Consider the following 21,417-nt stretch of genomic DNA (forward strand, 5'->3'; position numbering starts at 1 on the left):
ATGTATTCTGATTAGAAAAGCTGGGATCATTCACTCTAAAGCAGAGAAGATAAAGTGGAGATTCAATAGAGGTATTCAACATTATGAAGATTTTAATCAAGCAAGGTCCTCAATTCACATTCTCCTCTTCAATGATTTTCTTTTATCCTTTTTCAAGAAAAGAGAGATCCAACTTGGTCGTCCTTTCCAATATGTGTACTCTCACATTTCTGGTATCATTCTTGCAATTTCTCTTCATTCTCTCCAATGCTAATGATATAGCACCCAGGATTGCATATAATCCTCTAAGTGTGATCTAAGTAAGCGTTCATACAAGTTTAGCATGATGTCCCTACTTTTCACTTTTTTTTGTAAGATTTCATGTTGTGGCCTTTCTAATCCGTGAATGATGTATTTTTACTCTGAGATCTCTTTGTTTCTCTACTCACGTGATGTTATTATTTCAGTTTATGGAATAACATGCTAGATAGGTCAGATTCCAGAAGCTTGAGAGACCAATTTGAAGTATAGATCATATTTTCATTTTAAAATTTCTTATCCAACAGATGACGTCACAAGTGTTTCCTTTTGGCAACTTTCTGCACACTCACCAGATGTGATTCTCTCAGTTTCTCCTCAAGACATAAAACCAGGCTAACTCTGATTCTTCTTTGATGTTGACTAGTTTGAAGATAGTAAAACCACTTAAGATTTATTTCCAATTCTGTTGTTCTGAAGACTTATATTAACCAAACTACCCTTTTTTTGGTCTTTTGAGCTCAACATTCTTGAGGCTCTGTGGCCTGCTCTTTTTTGGTACTTAAAACTCAAGTCAACAATAAGCAGCAAATATCTTACTATTGTTATGAAGATGTGGGTGTTACTGTACCTTTAAGAAAGTTAAAAGCTGGCACAACTACCTGACAGCACCAAGTGTTCTGAACAAAATACAATGTAACCTTTCGGTCCGGGGCTAGTATAGCTGGTTGCCTGGAGACAAAAAACAAAATTGAATTAGGCCAATTGGACCAGTATTATAGAAGGGAAAGTGAAAGATAGGTTAAAGGAAAGAATTGTAAATAGTTGCTAGTTAATTATTCTCTGTTATACTTTAAGAAATAAAGCTGTTAATTCTTACTTTAATTAGTTCTTGGCCTCTCAAATTTTCACACATTACTGCAAGGAGTAAATCCTTTCTGTGTTACAGGTTTAAATTAGCAGGGGGGGTTTACCCTGTGTTGTAACACTATATAGATTAAGGCATAAGATTTTTTTGTTTAAGATTATTTTTAGCTCAATGTTTCAAATTAATTTCTGGCTCTTACTTAAAAAAATGTCAGACCTTCATCGCACTGAAATCCAAAAACTCGCTTATCTTTACTTTAGAATCCAAGTCCTCAAAATAATGAATTTATATAATGAACTTGCATTACAATATATTTTCATATTCCAAGTAATGTGACCTCCTTATACTTCTGACCAAAATGTATATTTTCAGATTTATCTGTGTTGTATTTCATTTGCCAATTATTTGCCCATTCTGTAATAATTGCATTTTGTTTCAATTCCCATCTCAGTATAGGGTATCTCCCCAGTTTGCTGCCATTTGCAAATTTAGATATTGTGATTTTGATTCCAAAATCCAAACCATTAATGTAAATTGTAAGCAGTGGTGGCCCAGCAGTAGTGATGCTTGTGGAACAGCACTTTCCATCTTCTGCCACTTATCTTGAATAACTGCCTTTTACACCCAGTCTGTACTGCAACACTGGAAACGTTGGTGTTGGGTTCATGGAGCACATTGATGTGGACACCAAATATGATCTTAAAATTGGAATCTACGGTCTGAATTTCTGTGTGGTCATGGGATGGTCTGGTTTTGGAATTTCTGATAAATGTGAAAAGGGGCTGCACTGGTTCCAAACAAGATTTCCAAACAAAAATCAATGAGATTGTTTCAGCAAAAAATTGTTAGCATCATCCTACCTGGAAAATATATTGAAGACCACATTAAAACTTTACTGTTTCATCTTGTAGTTCTATTGAAAATCTATTCTTCTGGTTGCCTCATTATTTTGTATTACCTCTCCTCATTCGGTTAAGGGCACTATACTGAAGACCTTTTGAAAAACAGATAAATTATGTTTGTTACATCACAACGGCCTGTTCATTTTGTTCCCGTCTCAATAGGTTGGTTAAATATGATTTTCAATTTTGAATTTCAGATTGCCCATGCATTATTATGGTTATTTTCTTTTTCTCTTTTAATCGCATTTTTTTTCTCAACATCAGTTAAGCTGACTGGAGGTGCTTTATTCATCTTCAAGAGTTATCTCGACCAGTAATACAGTATTAAACCCTTTTCTAACAAGTAAAGCATATCTTTGCAATCTCTTCCTGAGATTATTTTAAAATGCGTGGGTGCAATTCTTCCGGACGATGATTTTTATCCTTCTCGATTTCGTCTATTTTGACAGAATTTTGAGCTGGAACATACTGCGTTTATTTAGAAAACGAGTGGCTTAACATTAAGGGAAATTGGCGATTTGAAAATACAAGAAGTTGCGAAAATTATTCATCAATCTTTTGCAAAATGAAATGTGGCAGTTTGGTTTTGTATATCTGTAAGAGGGATTGTTTGTTGTCTATTAACTTTCCCATCAGTCAGGATGCTATTTTCTGCCTCAGATGCTTTGGATTTTGTATGTGTGTGCTGCAAAAGTGGAGATAATCTTATCTGCGATTTGTTATTTCAGCAACATGCCCTGAAGCAATTTTCCTTGAGCTTGGCGATGGAGATGGGGGCGGGGCCTAGTGCGCAGACCACGCATGCGCAGCTGCTCACCCCCACCCCCTCCCCTCCCCTCCCCCCCCCCCCCCAGCGGGACGGTTTCTTTTCCGAGTCGGTGACCGGCGGGAGGTAACTGATTACCTTGAGGGTCCCAATTCTTGGTATCGAAGCAGTTGGTTTGTCTTTTTTCTTTGAAAAGAAAAAGCGAGCTATGCAACCGGAGTGCGGAGAGCGACGCGGCGAGAGCCGGGGAAACTCGAGCGGTGCGGGGAGTGTCTGAGAGTACGGGCGGCGACGGCGAGTCGAGGCGGAGGAGGGGGGAAGCGAGTCCCGGGTGGAACGTTCCCCGGGGATTTGGGGGCGGTGGAGTAGGAGACATTCGTTCCGCACTGGAAACGAGCCCAGGCGCCGACGGCCATGAAGAAAAGCCGGGACGACGATCTGGCGAACACGGCGCTTGAAGCGGCGTCACCTCCCAGGGGCACGACCGAGAGCCTGGCGGCTGATCCCGATCCCGACTCCGGCCCCCGGGGCGATCTCAGCTCGCTCGGCTCCGACTCCGAGATCAACGGCTTTGTCAACGGGGACCAGAAGATCGACAAGTATGGCTTTGTCGGCGGTGCTCAGTACACAGGCGACCTGTGAGTCTCAAGGGATCTTTTTCTTCTCTTTCCAGCGCTCGGGCCACGATCCAAACTTTCCTTCCAACCACAGAAATCACAGTTACAGCGCAGAGGCAGTTCGAAGTTTTACATAACTTTCCTTAGTTCGCTCCCTCCCCTGAGTGGTCCAGTGTCAGTGATGCAAATTCCAAGTCTCTTTTTTCTTTTCCCCACTCAAGCGGTCTAACACTTTTCGTGTCTGCCTCCCTCAGGTTACTATACTTCCTGAGGGAAAATGTGCCTTTTTCTGATTAAAGTGACATGTTTTTCCGAACGCAGTGCGGGGTACGTGCAAAAAAAAGGGCCCAAAATCTGGCAACTGACTGGATGGAAGAACAACTACCAATTCCATCTCTAGGGAACCCGGGGAGAAACACGAAGGATATCCCTTAAGCCGTTGGCATTGTAAACATAGCAATTATTGGTGTCGAATAATGGGGCTTTTTGAATCGTAAAAACCCGAATCCGCGTCACTCGGGAAAGCTCGAGTAAGAGATACCATGGGGAATATTAAAGCTTTTAAAACCGCAGTGAAATGCAGCAATGTTTCTCAAAGTAGTTATGGTGATGACGTGGGAATTATTGGCGCTTAACCCTAACAAGTCTGGAAAATTCATGTTGAACTCAGTGTTTTGTTTCTTGTGGTAGAAAGCTCCCACACATACACTTGAAAATCTCTGTAAATGTTTTTTTTTTAGATTACTTTTAAATAACTGACGATTTTAGTTTTGTAATACAGAATCTGGGTATCAGATTTATAGCTTATCTTTCTAAACATCCCTTGGATAGAAGGTCCATGACTGTAAAGTTGAAGAGTGGGAATTGTATATAGGTGGTCTGCTCAGGTTTAATATGGCAAAGCTACTCCACATTTAAAACAAAAATGGAAATAGTTTTTTTTCCAAAATCAGGACTTGATGCCTCTTGAGAAATTCTGAAGTCAAGTAAAATGTTTGAACACTTAACGTTCTTTTGAATTGTAGTCTTGTAGAATTATTGTATTATGAGTTGACTGTATTGGAAAATAAGTAAGTTAGGTGGAGTAATCAGATTCAATTTGTCCATTACTAAAAGAAACAAACCAGAAAAATGGCAATTTTCAAGTTCATTGATGTCTCATTTTACAGCAAAGAAAATAGTTCTAAAGTGTAGTCACTGTTTTGGGAGTTAATTTTGCACACAGCCACTTCACACATTTTAACAAAACATTGTTTGGTTCCCTTTTCTCCTTTTCCTGTTCCATACTAACAAAAGGTTAATGTGAATTTCTGTTGTACTATTTCACCTGTGCTGATTCCTTTCTGGCCTTTTTTTAGTGACCATTCCTGATTTGAATGAAGGTAATGTGTTCATTGGCTGCATTCTTCTTTTGAAATGGAAAGTTGATCATAGTGTAAGCCACATGTGTGCAATTACCTGCAAGTGATTTCCAAATTTGAATCAAATGCAAGTGCTTTCCTTAGTGTAGGGACATTGTGGCTCATAACACATCACCACCTTGGCAGCAAGGTATTAATATTGCACTAATCTGGAATTATACCTAATACTTAACTGAGCTCTGAGGCGAGCTAGTGAAATATTATTAGTGGAATCCCATTTTGTGCAAGGGTTGTTCCAGATTTAATTATTTTCCCCACTCCAACCTTTTCATGTACTTTTTGGTTTGGAGGTTTTCCCAGATTGTTGTCAATATTGGTGTTGAGGTTACAAAAGAAAGGTGCTTTTAAATGATCCTTTCCAAATCTTTTGATCGACTTGCTCTTTGTTTGGGACAAACCATTGGAGCCACACCTGCCATCTGAAACTTGAGTCAGCCAATGATTACAGAATACAAGTATCCATGCTATGCTGCTCCACCAGGTAGCCGAGACTGTTAGATTGCTTTCAGTGAATTTTAAATGACAGAAGGAAAGAGAATAGAATTGTCCATCTTCATTCAGTCATCAAGGATAGGAATTCTCGGCAAAGACTTTGGAAATTTTATTTAAGGCAATCAAACTTGACTGAATAGGCCACAAAGAAACTGGCTGAAAGAGCAAATTAGAAGCAACCATGATATAGCAAATTAAATATAAAAGTAAAACCCAATTACAAAATGTGTATATGGTTTTATAAATCCTTGATTCTCTCAGGTTGAGTGCATATTTTTGAACCTTGAAGATAATGTACTCTAGCAAATAATAGTTAACATTAATTCCATACATTATAGGTTAATGTAATATTGAAAACAATTTTTAAATATTTATCTTGTCTTTGTAAATGGGTAGATGTGTATTGAACAATTTAAAAAAAAATAGGTGTTTCTGAGAGGGATAGCATTAATTGCCCCCAAAACAATAGTGAGTTACTAGGAGAAAGTGAGGGCTGGAGATGCTTCAGAAGGGCTCATGCCCGAAACGTCGATTCTCCTGCTCCTTGGATGCTGCCTGACATGCTGCCCTTTTCCAGCAACACATTTTCGGCAATAGTAAGTTACTATCTTGAACTGCATAAACCTATGTGCAGGTGCCATTATTAATGTTGAGGTAGAATATTCCAAGAGTTTGACCTAGTGCTGAAGGGGTGGCATATTTTTCCAAGGTAGTGTGAGATTTGGAGGGGAGTTTGCTATTGTCCTTCAATTAACCTTAGGAAGACAGATGTGGAGCTTTGTTCATTTGCCTTCAGGGGTCAGGACGTGAGTCTCTTGTGGCCAAACACCAGGCCTCTGACTTTGTCCTGAAGCCACAGTATTTGTCTAGCCAGTTGTGACCTCTGTTAGAGATGGTTGATGCTTGGCACTCATTGGTATTGTATTGTACTTGCCCAAGCCTGATTGTTGCCCATATCTTAGTTTGGGCAGACATGGACTCCTTGATTTATATAACAGGTTTATGATTGAAACTGTACGTTGCAGACGTCAGTGATTTGACCCACTCTGATATTATGGACGGCAAGCATTGAAGGAATTGAATATGATTGGGTCAAAGATCTATTTTGCAATACTCTTACTGTGCTGTCCTGCAGTGGTACTCCTATCGCTAACTATTTAAGCAGCAGATAGATTTTTGAAGTTGTGGTTATGGAGAGCTGGATTTAAGGAGTTGTTGAGGCCTGAGGCAGATCAGCAATATCTTTTAAGAATAGACAGGCAGGATTGTGGGGCTGAATGCCTACTCCTATTCCTAGTTCTTATAATCTTATACAGTGGTGTTCACAGTCCATCTTTCAAACAGCAATGACTTGGAAGACCAGCTAATCTGTTTTACTAGTTAGGAATAATATTAGTTCGTTCTTTTGGAGATTTCCCTTCCCTGCTCTTTGCTCTAGGAGCTTCAATTATCACATTTCATAAGCAATTGCACACTTCATATGAAGAATAATATCTCTGACAATGTGTGTTACCTTGTGTTTCATTGAGTTGTCCTGCTCAAGCCATGGATGGCACCTTGAGTTAAACCTTTTGAATCAGTGACTTGAATAACTAATAAGCATGTCTTTGTGCAATTCATACATTATAAGCATGTTACTTTTTGGTGTCATCTTAAAGTGATGTATTGTACAAGTGTTTTTTGATTTGTTGACAGTTCTTTGCTTGCTTAATTACTGAACATGGGTGTTACTTAAATACACATTTTGTGTTGCCATCATTACACCTGTAGATAGTTTTTAATTGGACAGTCCTGTTCTATATTACTAGTGAAACATTAATTTCCCAGTCACCGATCATTTTTTTGACCAAAGTGACAATTTAAACAAAAACAATGAAAATAACTCCATCTAATGATCTTAAGAACACAATGTGCAAATAATGGACCTGCATTTCACATATTTATATAGGAGGCCTAGATTATCGTTATCCAAAGCTTTGGCATTCGTCCAGTAATTGCTTCATTTTCTTAAAAAAAAATTGATGTACGAAGACTAAACCGGGGCACTAAATGTCAGTTTGACTATTTTAAAACAAGAACAACTATCTTAGGGATGAAGTATAGCCAAGTATGCAGATTACACAAAAATCAGTGGGAAGGCAAATGATGATCCTGTCAGCTGCAGAGGGATATAGGCAGGATAAATGAGTAGGCAAAAATTTTCTACATGGAACATAATTTGGGAAAATGTAAGGTTATGTACTTTGGCAGGAAGAACAGAGGAGCTGAAATTATTTAAATTTGAAAAAAGACTTGAGAGCTATGAAAGAGGACATAACCTCAACAAGCAGTTGTATATTTAAGGAAGAGGAGGAATTTATTATCTGGGAGTAATGAATCTGTGGAACACAGCTGAGGTTCTCATCAAGTATCTTCAAGGCTGAGACATAATTTTAATCAGTTCTTTAGTCAAAGGTTACAGAAAAGTGAAGTTGAGGGCTTTTGGATTGGCCATGATCTCATTGAATGGCAGAGTAGACTGTGTGTTGAGTGTCTTCTCATAGGTGGCTTTCACCACAAAAAATGATATTTAGGTTCTTGTATGGAGTGTCACAGGATTTCTTTTGGGTGTTGCTAATTTGGGAAAAAGCAGGAACTTCCAGTAAACTTCACATCATTATACCCATTTAGCTCTGTATGTTGGCTAGCTAGGCCAAGAGAGAGTACAATTCCCTCTGTCAAATGGGATCTGCTTAGGTTGATACGTTAACATCATCCTCTGCTGTTCCTATCACTACTTTACCGCTTCATCCCTCCTCCCAACCTCCCCTTTATCTACAATTCTCCTCACCCCCAACCGCAGTCCTGAAGAATGGTTATACCTGAAATGTTAACTTCTCCACCACCTGATGCTGCCTGGCTTGCTGTGTTCTTCCAGCCTTCTGCTGATATACTTAAGTATACCTGAAAACTCTTATCTAAAGTATTAGTTGTTGTATACTTTCATGGGTTTACCTATTAATTAAAAGCATACCCCTAACCATTCCTTCCTCTTCGACTGCTGACTTGGTCCAAACCTCCTGTATCTCTGGAGGTTCCAGAATGTTGCAATTCTGTGAATTCTTGATCTGTCCAAAATCTTTTGGTCTTGTTTCAGTGCCAATGACAGCAGTCCAGATCGTTGTGGTAAGGAATCTTCTGTGGAGTTAATCACATTCTTCATTGTCCTTGCTATACAGTACCTCCTACTCAGTGCTGCTTTACTGTTTGTCTTTGCTGTTGTTGAAGTCCACAAAACATGCCTTTTTTTCATCTCCAAGCTTTCTTCCTATGCTTTCTTGCCAGCCTCCTAAATTTCATCCTCCATAAATACCAATTAACCCACATTTCTCTCATCACATTATATTCTTCGTGAAGTCCTATTGACTTGTAACTATATCATTGTAGAGTTTATTTGGTATTACCTATACATTAAGTTAAAATGACAAGGTATAAATCTCTTCCCTAGCTACATTCATATTCTCCAGCCATGTACAACTGTTGGACTCTTCCCTTTTCGAAATTTAACCTTTGCATTTATCCTCTGAGCCACCAGCACTTAGCCACTGAAGTAATTTTGATTTCACACACCCTTTCACCTTGATATATTTGCTGTATCCCCTTAGTTTCACTGTTGTTATTGCTCAAAACTGAATTCGAATTGTGAAATGCTTTGATATGTCTTACTACATCAAAGGTAGCATATAAATGAATATTACATCCAATCCCATCAGAACATAAATTAATCAATAGTCTGGAAATTTAGGGCAAGTCATATCAGCCTGAAAATCAAAATCATTCTTTTTCACAGGCCGATGGGTTTGAGCTGTAATGCATAATCCAGATCTATCCATCGTTATCCATTGAATCGATGAGAGATTTGGTATTAGAAGTTAGATGCACATAACTTTGAAATAGCTTTAACCTTGAAAGTGGGATGTAAATTGTGAACGTGATGTTATGATTGACCTACCCATGGGCACTTAATTATTAATTTACATCGGCACAGTGTCTCATCTGAAGACTGCTTGAAAGCCGAATTGACATTACCTGACTTTCTCACCTCATCAATAGATTAGTCTAATCGTATGACTGGAAAATCCTTGGAGCTGCTCCCAAGCCATTGTCAACACTTAATTGAAGATACAAAAAAACTGCTGATATTGGAATCTAAAGTAGACGAGCAGGAGGCTGGAAGAACGCAGCATCAGGAGGTGGAGAAGTCAACATTTTGGATGTAACTCAGAAGCAGGGTTATAGAATCATAGAGATATACAGCATGGAAACAGACCCTTCGGTCCAACCCGTCCATGCTGACCAGATATCCCAACCCAATCTAGTCCCACCTGCCAGCACCCGGCCCATATCCCTCCAAACCTTTCCTTTTCACATACCCATCCAAATGCCTCTTAAATGTTGCAATTGTACCAACCTCCTCCACATCCTCTGGCAGCTCATTCCATACACATACCACCCTCTGCGTAAAAAAGTTACACTCAAAATGTCGACTTCTGAATGTGGTGCTGCCTTGCTTGCTGTGTTCTTCCAACACTTAATTGAAGTGCAGCTAAAACCCATTTCACATACATAACCATACATACTGCCATGACTCTGGCAATGTAACACTGAATCAGAAGCAGCTTCTGAAATGTCCTAGCTCAAAGCATTATCTTCCTTTTTCAAAACTGCCCTTTACAGCAATTACTTTAAAAAAATGTACCCAACATACCTCATTAGAAAGATTACAAGATTTGAAGTCCACAAGATTTAACTCCTTCATGCACTTTGTTGATTGATGGATTCTATCTGTAGTTGGGAGATCCTTAGAGAATGAAATAAAGGAGTAGGATTTCTTTAGTGTTCTTAAATTAGAACAGTTGGTTACGAGTTCCATAGTACCACTGTAACAAGTTAAATGATGAATCCTTTGAAAATTGATTTTAATCCTACTGAAGCATTATTCATACCACAGCAAAGTCTGAAGATTTTCACTTGTAACTTTTTAACATCATCCATTGACAAAGGAATTTTGTAAAGTTTATACTTGGCAACTTGTGGTTTAGGCATTGGCAGATGTGTCATAAGCTTTTGAGCTTGCAGTGAATAGCTTGTGCAAAGAACTTTTCACGCTTGTCCCCGGTTACTGTACAAATTGTTGATAGTGAATGCAGGGTTTGTGAACAGCTCAGTTTTTCACAAAGTGCACTTGAAAGAGGAAATGCCAACATGGTCACAGCTCAGTTTTTGTTTTCAGTAACTATTATTTGTATTGGGGTTTGATTGTAAGGGTTTGAATTCAAAGCAGAACCTCAGTTTTCTGAAATTTCTTGACCTGAGGCTACTCCTGGATTAGTAGATGTCCTGAAATGAAACATGGCTATTTTTGTCTTGATGTTTACTAGAGTGTGGGGTTAAAATTGACAACAATGTTGAGAATGGAAAGAGAAAAAATTAGCAAACTTTAAGTCTTGGTTTTTAGATTGTTTTGCAACACAAAGAATTGCATTGTTACATAACAAGTCACATTCCTTAATCCCATTATGTTGCCTCTCCTTGACGCTTGTGAATTTGATGGAAATGAATAAGAATTTTGACTAAACTTTATTGCCCCCTTGTCAAAGTAGTTCACCCACTTACTTGGTTAAAACTGCTTTCTAAGATTGACAATACTGCATAAAATCACTATTAATGTTATTCCCAAGATGCTTTTTATTGTATTGAAAGGAAATCTTTCAATTCAGTTAAATTGTCACCTACACTTTTCATCAGTCTTAAAGGTTAGTTTCAGTTCTGTAAAGTTTGAATTCAGGTCATGATTACTTCCATGACTCCTGTGAAGTTGACTGTTCACCACTATGCACATTTTTCATCACACTGGCCCATTTAACCAGATACAACCACCCAATGTTGAACATCTTTCTTATAGGTTCCGTGTAAGATATTCTTTAGCCTGCATGCCATGGCACAGCCTGACAAGTGATGGGTGGGGTGGAAAGTAATATGTTAAAAAATATAATTAAAACAATCCCATAGAACATGTCTCTAATGCTTTGAGTCACAAATCAAACCTGAAATCATCTGTATGTTGCAGATTGTTGTAGCAGAACCTCGATTATCTGAACAAGATGGGTGGGCACTATTTCGTTTGGATAGTCGATTATTTGGTTAATCGATTTAAATGCCTTTCCTCCGGGGCTCGGAGTTTTTAATGTCTGCTCGCTGTTCAGGAGACTTCAGAAGCACACACTGCGCGAGACCCCCCCCCCCCCCCCCCCCCCATCCAACACTGTCCCCCGCTCGCCTCCAACCCCATCCAACAGTACCCCCTGCACGCGGCCCCATCCCCGTCCAGCACTGTCCCAAGCCCTCTCCGGGGCAGCCGGACTGGACACCAACAATAAGACTGCTGCTGCCTTTGTGGGGTAAGTCTCCAAATAGTGCGTGTGGGTACGTACGTACACACACACACACACACACCTGCACCTTTTTGACAGGTTCCACCTCTGCCCTGTAAAAGATAATGTTGGAGAGATTATCTAGGGGGGAGGGCTGGGTGGGTAAGGATACACCCCTCTATAGAACTCAAGGGCAAGTATGGGGAGAGAGAGAGCGCGGGAGGTCATTTGGAGATGGTGCCTGTTTAATCACTGTAAACAAAAGACACGATCAATGTTGGAAACACGTCTTTGATGTAATGTTTCTATTGCGACCTCGATCTCCTTCGGATAATCCGATTTTCAGATAATCGGTATTCAGATTTTCGAGGTTGCTCTGTAATTGGTTTGAAACTTGGTTCATTTTAGTTGTTGGATGTGTGTTATCAACCTCGACCCAAATTTGAATCTAAGCAAACCCTTGCAAGTTGTATTCCAATCCCGCTGGTGTGATTCTTGTATGTTTTGCATTTTGAAGCTAATTTCGATAAGAATTTCAAGAAGAAAATCGTTAAATGACATTTGAACTTATGAACAACGACAACGAGTAGGCTACTCAGCCCTCCCAAGCCTGCTCTGTCATTGAAAACAATTATGACTGATCTGAGTTTAACTTCAACTCTACATTCCTTCATTTTGCCAGTAATCTTTCATCCCCTCATGACTAAAGTTCTGCTGCTGGTTTGAAGTTTATTTTGTTGATTGTTTTCTTTCATGCTGTTAGTCATATGCATGATTCCGCAAATCCATCTACAACAGCTGTGAAATTGAGTCTATTTTATTTCATAGTGAGGCGAAGGGTGCCAACTCTAGCTTGGGTATTTCAGTGTGAAGTGCATCTTATTGATGTGATGTGGCCTTGTAAATATGGAATGATAAACTAGAATTTGGAAAATTGCATACGTGCACTGAAGTATAAAATTGGTACATCTGACCATTGGTCGACTATTGTGGTGTACTTGAAAATTTTCAATTGCAATAAGTAAGGTAGACAAAGAACATTTCCTTGCAGTATGAGTTGGTGATTGCTGTCAAAAGATCATTTAATCACTACTTAGTATCCCTCCCCTGTATGGTGGGAAGCAGTGATAAAAATTTCCTAGGAAAACATAGTAAACCCGAATTAAATGCATTTCTGTCATATTGTAAAGGAAGTGGTTGTTTCTGTTGTCAGATTGGCCATAAGGCACATTAAGCTTGCTGCATCATTCAATTATGGCTGGTACATTTCTCAACCCTACTTTTCTGCCTTCTCCCAGTAACCCTTGACCCCCTTACTAATCAAGAACCTATCTATCTCTGTCTTAAACTCAATGTTTTGGCCTCAACAGTCATCTGCAGCACCTCTTGCAGCCCTATGGCTGAAGAAATTTCTCCACATCTCCATTCTAAGGGATTGTCCCTTTACTCTGAGGCTGTACTGTTACATCTTAGACTCTCCTCCTAGTGGTAACGTGGTTTCTATATCCACTCTATCCAGGCCGCTCTGTAGTCTAAGTTTTAATGAGATTGCACCCTCATCCTTCTAAACAGAGTACAGACCCAGAGTCCACAATTGTTCCTTGTATGACAAACCCTTAATCCCTGGGATCATTCTTGTAACTTCCTGTTGGCCATCTCCAATACCAGTGCAACTTTCCTTCTATATAGGGCCCAAAACTATGCATGACACTCCACATGTGGTCTGACCAAAGCTTTACACATCCTCAGCAGTACATTTCTGCTCTTACATTCAAGCCCTCTTGAAATGAATGTTAACATTGCATTTGCCTTCCTAACTGCCACCTGAAGCTGCATGTTAACCTTCAGGGTATAATGAACTAAGTCTCAACTCCATTTGTGCTTCAGATTCCTGAAGCCTTTCCCTGTTTAAAAAATAATCTGCGCCTCTATTGTTATGAACAGACCAAACTCCTCAAAATGCATTAAGATGATAATTTAGATACTTTTTTTTCCTTATTTTAAAGGTAATTATAAGATGTTGTGTTCCTGATACAATTCGATTGGTCAAACTAATTGACATTAGCAAAATGCACTTTAGTTTTACACTACAGTTAAAATAATATAGATAACACAAAAATGGAAGCATTGGCTTAATTGTAAGTCTTTTGAAATGCTTAACAAAATAATAAATATATTAACAGCTAATTAACTGTTTCAATATGGTAACATTCTATAAACATGCCCTTGGCAAAGGCAAATGCAGTAAAAAATATTGTCTCAGAAGTAATTCCAGGAGGAGGAAGAGAACCTCCAGCTTTTAGCTGGAACAGAATAAGACCTGTACAACTGCTGAAAGCTAAATCTACAAATGTTGATTCTGTGGGAGCTTGAACCCCCATTCAGGCTGCTTCTATTCAACTTTTTCAAAAAAATCCCAAGACATCAAAGTTGTTTACTCTATTGGCTTTGAGCAGACTATTCAGTACCTCTGTCTCAACCTTTCTTCTTTCCTTTTCTAAAACAAAAGAACAAATACACTCTTAAAGCCACAGTATTGTTGCACTATTCATCTGATCAAAGTGCATAGCCTCTCACTTTTCCACATTATGTTCCATCTGCTACTTTGCCAGCTTTCCTAGCCTGTCCAAGTCTTTTTGCGGTCTCCGAGATTCCTCAACACCACTGGTCCATCCACCTATCATCATGTCATCTGCACTCTTAATAAAAGTGCCTTTGTCCAGATCGTTGATATGTCATAGTTGTGATCCCAATGTTGACCCCTGTGAACTCTACTAGTTACCAGCTGCCATCCTGAAAAAGACTCCTTTATCCCCACTCCTGCCAGTCAGCCAATCCTCTATCTTGCCAGTAACACTATGGGCTCTTATGTTATTTAGCATTCTCCTGTGTGGCAACTTGTCAGAGGTCTTCTGGAAATCCAAATAGATCATGTCCACTGGCTTTCCTTTGTCTAACTTGCTTGTTACCACCTCAAATTCTAACAGACTTGGTAAACATAATCTCCCCTTGATGAAGCTGAGCTGACTCCACCCTATCTTACCATACACTTGTGTGTACTCTGTACTCTCATCCTTTAAAAATGATTCTCAAATCTTACCAATGACTGAAGTCAGACAAATGGCCTATAATTTCCTGACTTCTGCCATTTTTAAACAGTTATAGTCCTGCTATAACATGGTAGCTGTGTTCTCGTGCAATCTGTTTTGAGAAATTCACGTAATAGCAGCACCATTTAAGCTAACTGGGTTAGTGGTTCGTGAACTAAAGTTTACAGAATGGGAACACAGCTCCAGACTCAAAGTTCAAGCAAGTCTTTGTTTTGAAAACCTACATTTCTGGTCATGGCCTCCTGCAGGGACTGTTGGTCAGACCGCATATAGAATTATTTGAGCATCAAGACAAAAGGTTGAGCAGGGCAAAGGAAAGATGAGAAATTGAGAGATATATGTCCACTTGTGAATTTACTGATTAATGATTAAATTTGATGATACAACCAAACATGGAGAGCCACTAGAAGCAAACTATGTGTAGTGCTTTGTTGAACCAGTATTTTATATGTAATGTTCAGCTTCAGTCACTAAGGCACAAAGGAGACTTTCAGACTCCATGCAGAGAAGAGGCACAAGGATAGTCCCTGTTGTAAATAATTAAGGGGATCACAAAATGGGGATACATTGGAGAAATTCGGATTTCAAATGAGCATGCAGGTATGCAAGAGATGATGAATGGTATGGAAAAGGCATTTTGAAGGTGGTTGTTGTCATCTTCGTCTTCTACGTCTAGAGTACGGAAAAAGGGCATTTGGCCCAGCAAGGCTGCACTGATTTTTTTTTTTCAGAGCATCCATCAGAGACTCAGTCCCAGCCCCCTACCCAATGCCCATAACGTTTGCATTTACCTTGGGTAATCCACTGGACCTACACATCTTGATGCTGTGGCAGGAAGGTTAAGCACTGTGGAAACCCATGCAGACACACGGAGCATGCAAATCACCGGGATCCTTGGTACTATGAGGCAGCAGTGCTAACCACTCAACCACCACAATCTCATTTTATCTTGTCCTCCCTTATTGACTTTTTAGCTATCCTCTGCTAGTTTTTAAAAGCTTCATAATCCTCTGGCTCCCCACTAACCTTCACAACATTACATGCTTTTTCTTTCGCTTTCATGCTGTCACTGACTTCACTCGTCAGTCATGGTTGCCTCATTCTCCCCTTAGTATGTTTCTTCTCCCCCTTGGAATGAATTTCTGCTGTGCCTCCCAAATTACCCCCAGAAAATCCTGCCATTGCTGCTCTACTGTCTTCCCAGCTAGGCTTCCTTTCCAATCAACTCTGACCAGCTCCTCCTTCACATCTTTGTAGTTAATTTTACTCAACTGTAATACTGTTACATCTGATTCAGTCTTCTCTCTCTCTCTGTCAAGCTGCAGGCTGAATTCTATCATGTTATCATACATTTTTGTTGGTTTTCCTGATATAAACCTAAACATACTCCCATTTCAAAATGTTGACTTCTGAGACTTGTATTTTTCTCAGCATTTGAAAATTTGTAGGTGTTTTGAGTAAAAGTGTACGACATAATGATTATGTAGTCAGTCATCGATTGTAACAATGACCAGGATGTTTCAAGAACTTTCTAATCCTCTGACAGTGTGCAAATCTTTCTTCACTTGCCTTTGCAAGTCAAATTACCAATGGGAAACCCAATTTGGGAAGTAAAAATGCTTGCCAACTTTGCCGAAAGTTGTTAACTCAGTAAGTTGTAAATCAAACATCTACATGCTTTCTCAATTGAGACCATACACTCTTGAGTTGTCTCTTTTCTTCTTTTCCTTCTACCCTTTCCAGGCCACTGACCATTTCTTGAATCTGAGTGTACTGTTCTGATTGGTCTTAATCAGTAATATTTTCTGGCAGGTATGAGAGTAGCTTGCGAGATACATGTTGTGAGTTCAGACATCCATTTATAATATAAGCAATACATTGATATAGGGAAGATCTGAAGTTGTTATCCCAGACCTCTGCCACAACTCTGCACCCAGGCCGTGAAATGTATCGCACACTCTAACAGTTAGTTCAGGCTTCAATGTCACTCTTCATTGCAAATCATTCCACCTCTAATGATAATAACTTCCATCTCCTGCCATCTGTTGCTGAAACCCTCATCCATGTCTTTATCACCCCAGATGAAATTCTACATATCACATAAAAGTGGTTGTTAGCTTTCTCTTAGAGTATATATGTTTCTGCAGTGGTTTAGTTAGATTGCAGTGTATAAAGTAGATAAATCATTTGTCCCTTCTGTTTGTTGCTTTAGGTTTTAAGTTTCAAGGTTGTTTACCTGCTTAGTGAAGAGCAGCTTGATTGTTCAGATGGATTAGTATTTATTCCATAAATGGGTTAAGTGTTCAGGGACTATTTGTAACTAAAATGCAATTGTTTAAACTGAGTGTGATTAGTTCAACCTGGTTTCAAACTAGTGTAAGACGGAAGTTAGGCGTTCTAAACTCGGGGGAACAAAAGAACAACCAGTTGAATTGCAGCTGCTTTTTGGTTTGCTTTGAAATTAGAAAATATGTAACATTACAGATTTTTTTAAAGTGAGATTATAAAATTGTAAACTGTAACTTTATAAAAAGTATGCATTCAGTGCCCTGTAAATTTCAGACCGCATTCTACTTTAAGTTCTTCCTTTGTGCATGCATCAGTTGCGTCTTTAAACTTAAGCTTGTTACTGTGTCCTTGTAGCAAGGTTATGGCATTTGCTGAAACAGCATGCAGACATTTTCATTTGCAAGATCTGGTCTGATCTTTAATGGACTGAAACCGTTTGAATGTTAAACCCAGATAACTATTTTCATTCTTAATCTGTTTCCTCTTTGCAATGTTTACTTAAGGATTCTATAACTTTGAAAGTTTGTCCTTTAATTTAAATCGTGTGGATTTTCTCAGATTTATAGTAAAGCCTTTATCTGCATGGAGCAACAGAAAATTGTATTTGATGAAATCCTGTACCCACAAATCATGAAAGCCAGCCATGTTACAAGAAAATGAAAATTTGATAATTTACTGCAGATTGTTGTGCAAATCCTAAGATCTTTGTTCAGGAAAAAGTGGTTTAGGTGAAAATTGCCAGCCAAGTTTCTTGATTAGTGATAGCAGAGTAAAATGATATTTCCAACAACTCTCACAACCACTTTGATATTCTGTACAATCTATTTTATTTATTTGTTAAGAGTTGAGGTTAATAACATTGTTTAACTTGACAGTAAATTAAGTGTGACCTATCTGCGTCCAAGTACAAATGCTCATTAGCTACCTTTTGATCTCAACTCCCACTAATTTTTAGGAGTGAATGGACAATATGGAGCTCAACTGTTTACAGCTCAATATTGAAAGTATCTTTCTGAAACTTAGAGGCTGTTTAGTAATTGGCAGTAGTCTTTGCATTTACAATGTCTGCATAGAGTCATAGAGATGTACAGCATGGAAACAGACCCTTTGGTCCAACCCGTCCATACCGACCAGATATCCCAAACCAATCTAGTCCCACCTGCCAGCACCCGGCCCATATCCCTCCAAACCCTTCCTATTCATATACCCATCCAAATGCCTCTTAAATGTTGCAATTGTACCACCCTCCACCACATCCTCTGGCAGCTCATTCCATATACGTACCACCCTTTGCATGAAAAGGTTGCCCCTGAGGTCTCTCTTATATCTTTCCCCTCTGACCCTAAACCTATGCCCTCTAGTTCTGGACTCTCCAACCCCAGGGAAAAGACTTTGCCTATTTATCCTATCCATGCATCTTTAAATACTTTGCACTTCCTTTTCAATAAAACTATCTGAGCCTCCCTTTGATCTCCAACAATCTCAAATTCAGGTTTACTGTCCGGCAAATGGAAGAGCAAAACACATGATCATTTAATTTGCCCTAAGTTTAAAGATCTAGTCCCAAAACAATGACCTTACTGTTTAAGTAAAATGTCAGGATAATAGAAGTCTTTGTTCTGTCTATTATTTTCAAGTGACATTTGCCTTTTTTTAAGGTATATATTCCAAGCTTGAAATGGGGGAACATCAAACCTTATGCTAGTTGTAAACAACTGTACCTCTAATTCTTCTGTGAAGCAAAACAACTGAGGTGGTATAGTTTTCACACATGGTACAAGTTTCGTAGAAATCAAAAACAAAACATTCAACTGTTATGGATAACACAAATAAAACTTACTTTAAAACCCAATACCCATTCAGCAAAGAAAATTTTATTTTGTTGGAACTAATAAGATTTTTTTTGTGATGACAAACTGAGAAATTTTGAAATTTCAGAAGTAACTTAGTACTGGAATACTTTAAAAAAAATATTGTGGTAATTTAAAAGTATTCTGTGCTCCTTAAAATGGCCTTCATGATGTATTTAATAACGATTCTTCAATAGGGGGCATCTGATGTGAGTATTGGCATCAATCTGATACTCCTAGAAGCCCCTCCATGGTTAGGAGTCTCAAAATTACACTAGTGAGAAAGGTCTTGAATGATTTTAGCTGATGAAATATCCTTTCAGTCTTTCTGCAGGGATAGACTTCATGGAATATCAAGGGAACAAACTCGAGTTAAAATGGGAAAATTGGAATTCCCCTGGTAAAGTGCTACTGTTGGTTCAAAAACACAGTCCATGAATAGACTAGTTGCAATTTTATTGTTAAGGTAACTGCATTTGTTTGGATATTGATTTGCAGATTTCTTTGATGCCAACAAAGGAGTCCTTGTCTTAATAAAGGAAGTACCCATTTATCTCCTAGCCATGACCCCTGGCATGCTGGTCAATTAATGTCTTAGACTCATCTAGGAAGGTTAACAGTATTCTATTGGGATCAACTGTATTGCCAAGATTACTTTAAAAGGGAAGGTACTGCAATGACATAAGTCTCACATTTTTCATTCTTTTAGTAACAGTGTAGAATACTGTTGATTTGAAACTTTTTTTTTAGTGAAGTGAGTGAGTTACTTTTTTAAAGCTATATGTAGATACTTGATCAATAAATGAATTTATCCTGGTGAAATATAAATGGGTTGTTGTAGCCTACATGCTGTTGAAAATTCAATTTATGGTAAAATGTAACACAGGGTGCTGCAAAGGAAATAGCTTTTTTTTCTCTCTGGGGGCCAAACAATTGACATGGCATCCTGTTTTACAATAGTACGTCCTCGTTTGCAGTCAAAGCACGAAGTGAAAGAATTGACTTGCACAAATAATGTAAATCACCATCTACAAACATGATTGTTTCCACCAAGTCTTATGCAGAATCTAAAACTTTCTTAAAGTTACTGCTTGTGCAGTTTCACATTTCTTTGTTTGGCACTGTATGACATTCACAAATGTTTATATTTGTTTTGACTAGGTTAGAAACTCTTAAACAATTAAAACCTGATAAACCAGGGTAGTTCAAAAACATTCTTCACCCATTATATCTAAAGTCTGCACCCATCCAGTAATGCCAATAAAAGGTAATTATAAAATTAGAAACTTGTAGATCATTCTGTGTATGAAAGGCATACAAAAATAATATATTGGTGTATATTCAAGACATATCTGCTTGTGTTCAGAATGGTCTGTAAAAGCCAGTAAAGCAGACAAGAACCAAACCCTGTTTCAATTTCCAGAAGGCATTTGCTAAGGTGCTGCATCAAATATTATTGCAAAAGTTTAGTGTAGAAAGTAACATGTTGGTATGCAGAAAGGTTTGGCCAGCGAACAGGATATAATGGACATTTAACGGGTCATTTTCTGAGTGGGAAGATGTAGCAATTGGTATGCACTGGGCGAATGTTAAGGTCTCTGCTTTCGTGTCTGTCTCTTCCCCCTGCCGTCCAATCACACACACATTGTGTCTAATCCATGAGCAATTGAATTGACCTGAAATGCAGTGGGATCTGGGTCCTACTGTGTGTGTTGTATTACAGTGCAGCAAGTAATCAAGAAATATAGAATGTTTATTAAATACAATTCATTTACAAAAGTAATGTAGTTGTGCTTCAGTTATACAGGGTGCTGATGAGACCACAGCTTCTCTACTCTATATAATACTAGTGTCCTCCTTGAGGGAGATTGTAAATGTATTGGAAGCGGTTTAGAGAGGTTTTACAAGACTAATACTGGAACAGGGGATTTTGTTATGAGGAGAAGGTTGACAAGTTTGGCTTGTATCCACAAGAGTTTAGAGGTGTAAGATGCAAGTTAATTGAAGCATATAAAACCTTGAAGGGTTTTGACAGGATGGACGTGTAAAAAGATGTTTCCTCTTGAGAGAATCTCAAACTAGGGCTTGTTTTTGAAAATAAAGGGTCACTCATTGAAGACTCATGAGGATCTTTTTTCTGAAGGTTGAGAATCTTTGGAACTCTTACTTTGCTTACACCACCTCTGGAAAAGAGTTTTGAATACTTTTCAAGGCAGAGGTAGATTTGCTTCTAGATAAGCCCGAAAAAGGGGTAAAATATTTTGAGGAAGGTGGGATTGTGAAGTAACTAAATTAGCTATGACCTTATTGAAAGGTGGAGCACCACCAAGGGACGTACTCCTGCATCCAATTTGTATGTACAAGACATCGGTCGGATCGTACCACACTTTTGCGCAGCCAACTATGCAAAGATATTAGAGATTGGGAAAGCTGCGGTGAAGACTCAAAAGAA

General features: G+C 38.7%; 1 protein-coding gene and 1 long non-coding RNA gene across 4 annotated transcripts in view; one reads left to right on the top strand and one right to left on the bottom strand.

The window, feature by feature from the left end:
• LOC122562646 (uncharacterized) overlaps window positions 1-3,048 on the bottom strand; it is a 51,319-nt gene extending 48,271 nt beyond the window's left edge. For all 3 annotated transcript variants that reach the window (XR_015761259.1, XR_015761257.1, XR_015761258.1), the window contains exons 1-3: window positions 2,912-3,048; window positions 1,966-2,099; window positions 869-969 (exon numbers count right to left, since the gene is read on the bottom strand). This is a non-coding gene — a long non-coding RNA (uncharacterized LOC122562646). The remainder of the gene's footprint in view (window positions 1-868; window positions 970-1,965; window positions 2,100-2,911) is intronic.
• Window positions 3,049-3,086: 38 nt separating this feature from the next.
• The window catches only part of tbc1d10ab (TBC1 domain family, member 10Ab), a 69,429-nt gene continuing 51,098 nt past the window's right edge, over window positions 3,087-21,417 (top strand). Inside the window, exon 1 of the mRNA XM_043715666.2 lies at window positions 3,087-3,411. Coding sequence (XP_043571601.2) covers window positions 3,188-3,411 — 224 coding nt within the window. The 5' untranslated portion in view covers window positions 3,087-3,187. The remainder of the gene's footprint in view (window positions 3,412-21,417) is intronic.

Source organism: Chiloscyllium plagiosum, unplaced genomic scaffold, assembly GCF_037043375.1.
Source record: "Chiloscyllium plagiosum isolate Xiang-an unplaced genomic scaffold, Cpla_swu_hap1 HiC_scaffold_24, whole genome shotgun sequence".
Taxonomy (NCBI): domain Eukaryota; kingdom Metazoa; phylum Chordata; class Chondrichthyes; order Orectolobiformes; family Hemiscylliidae; genus Chiloscyllium; species Chiloscyllium plagiosum.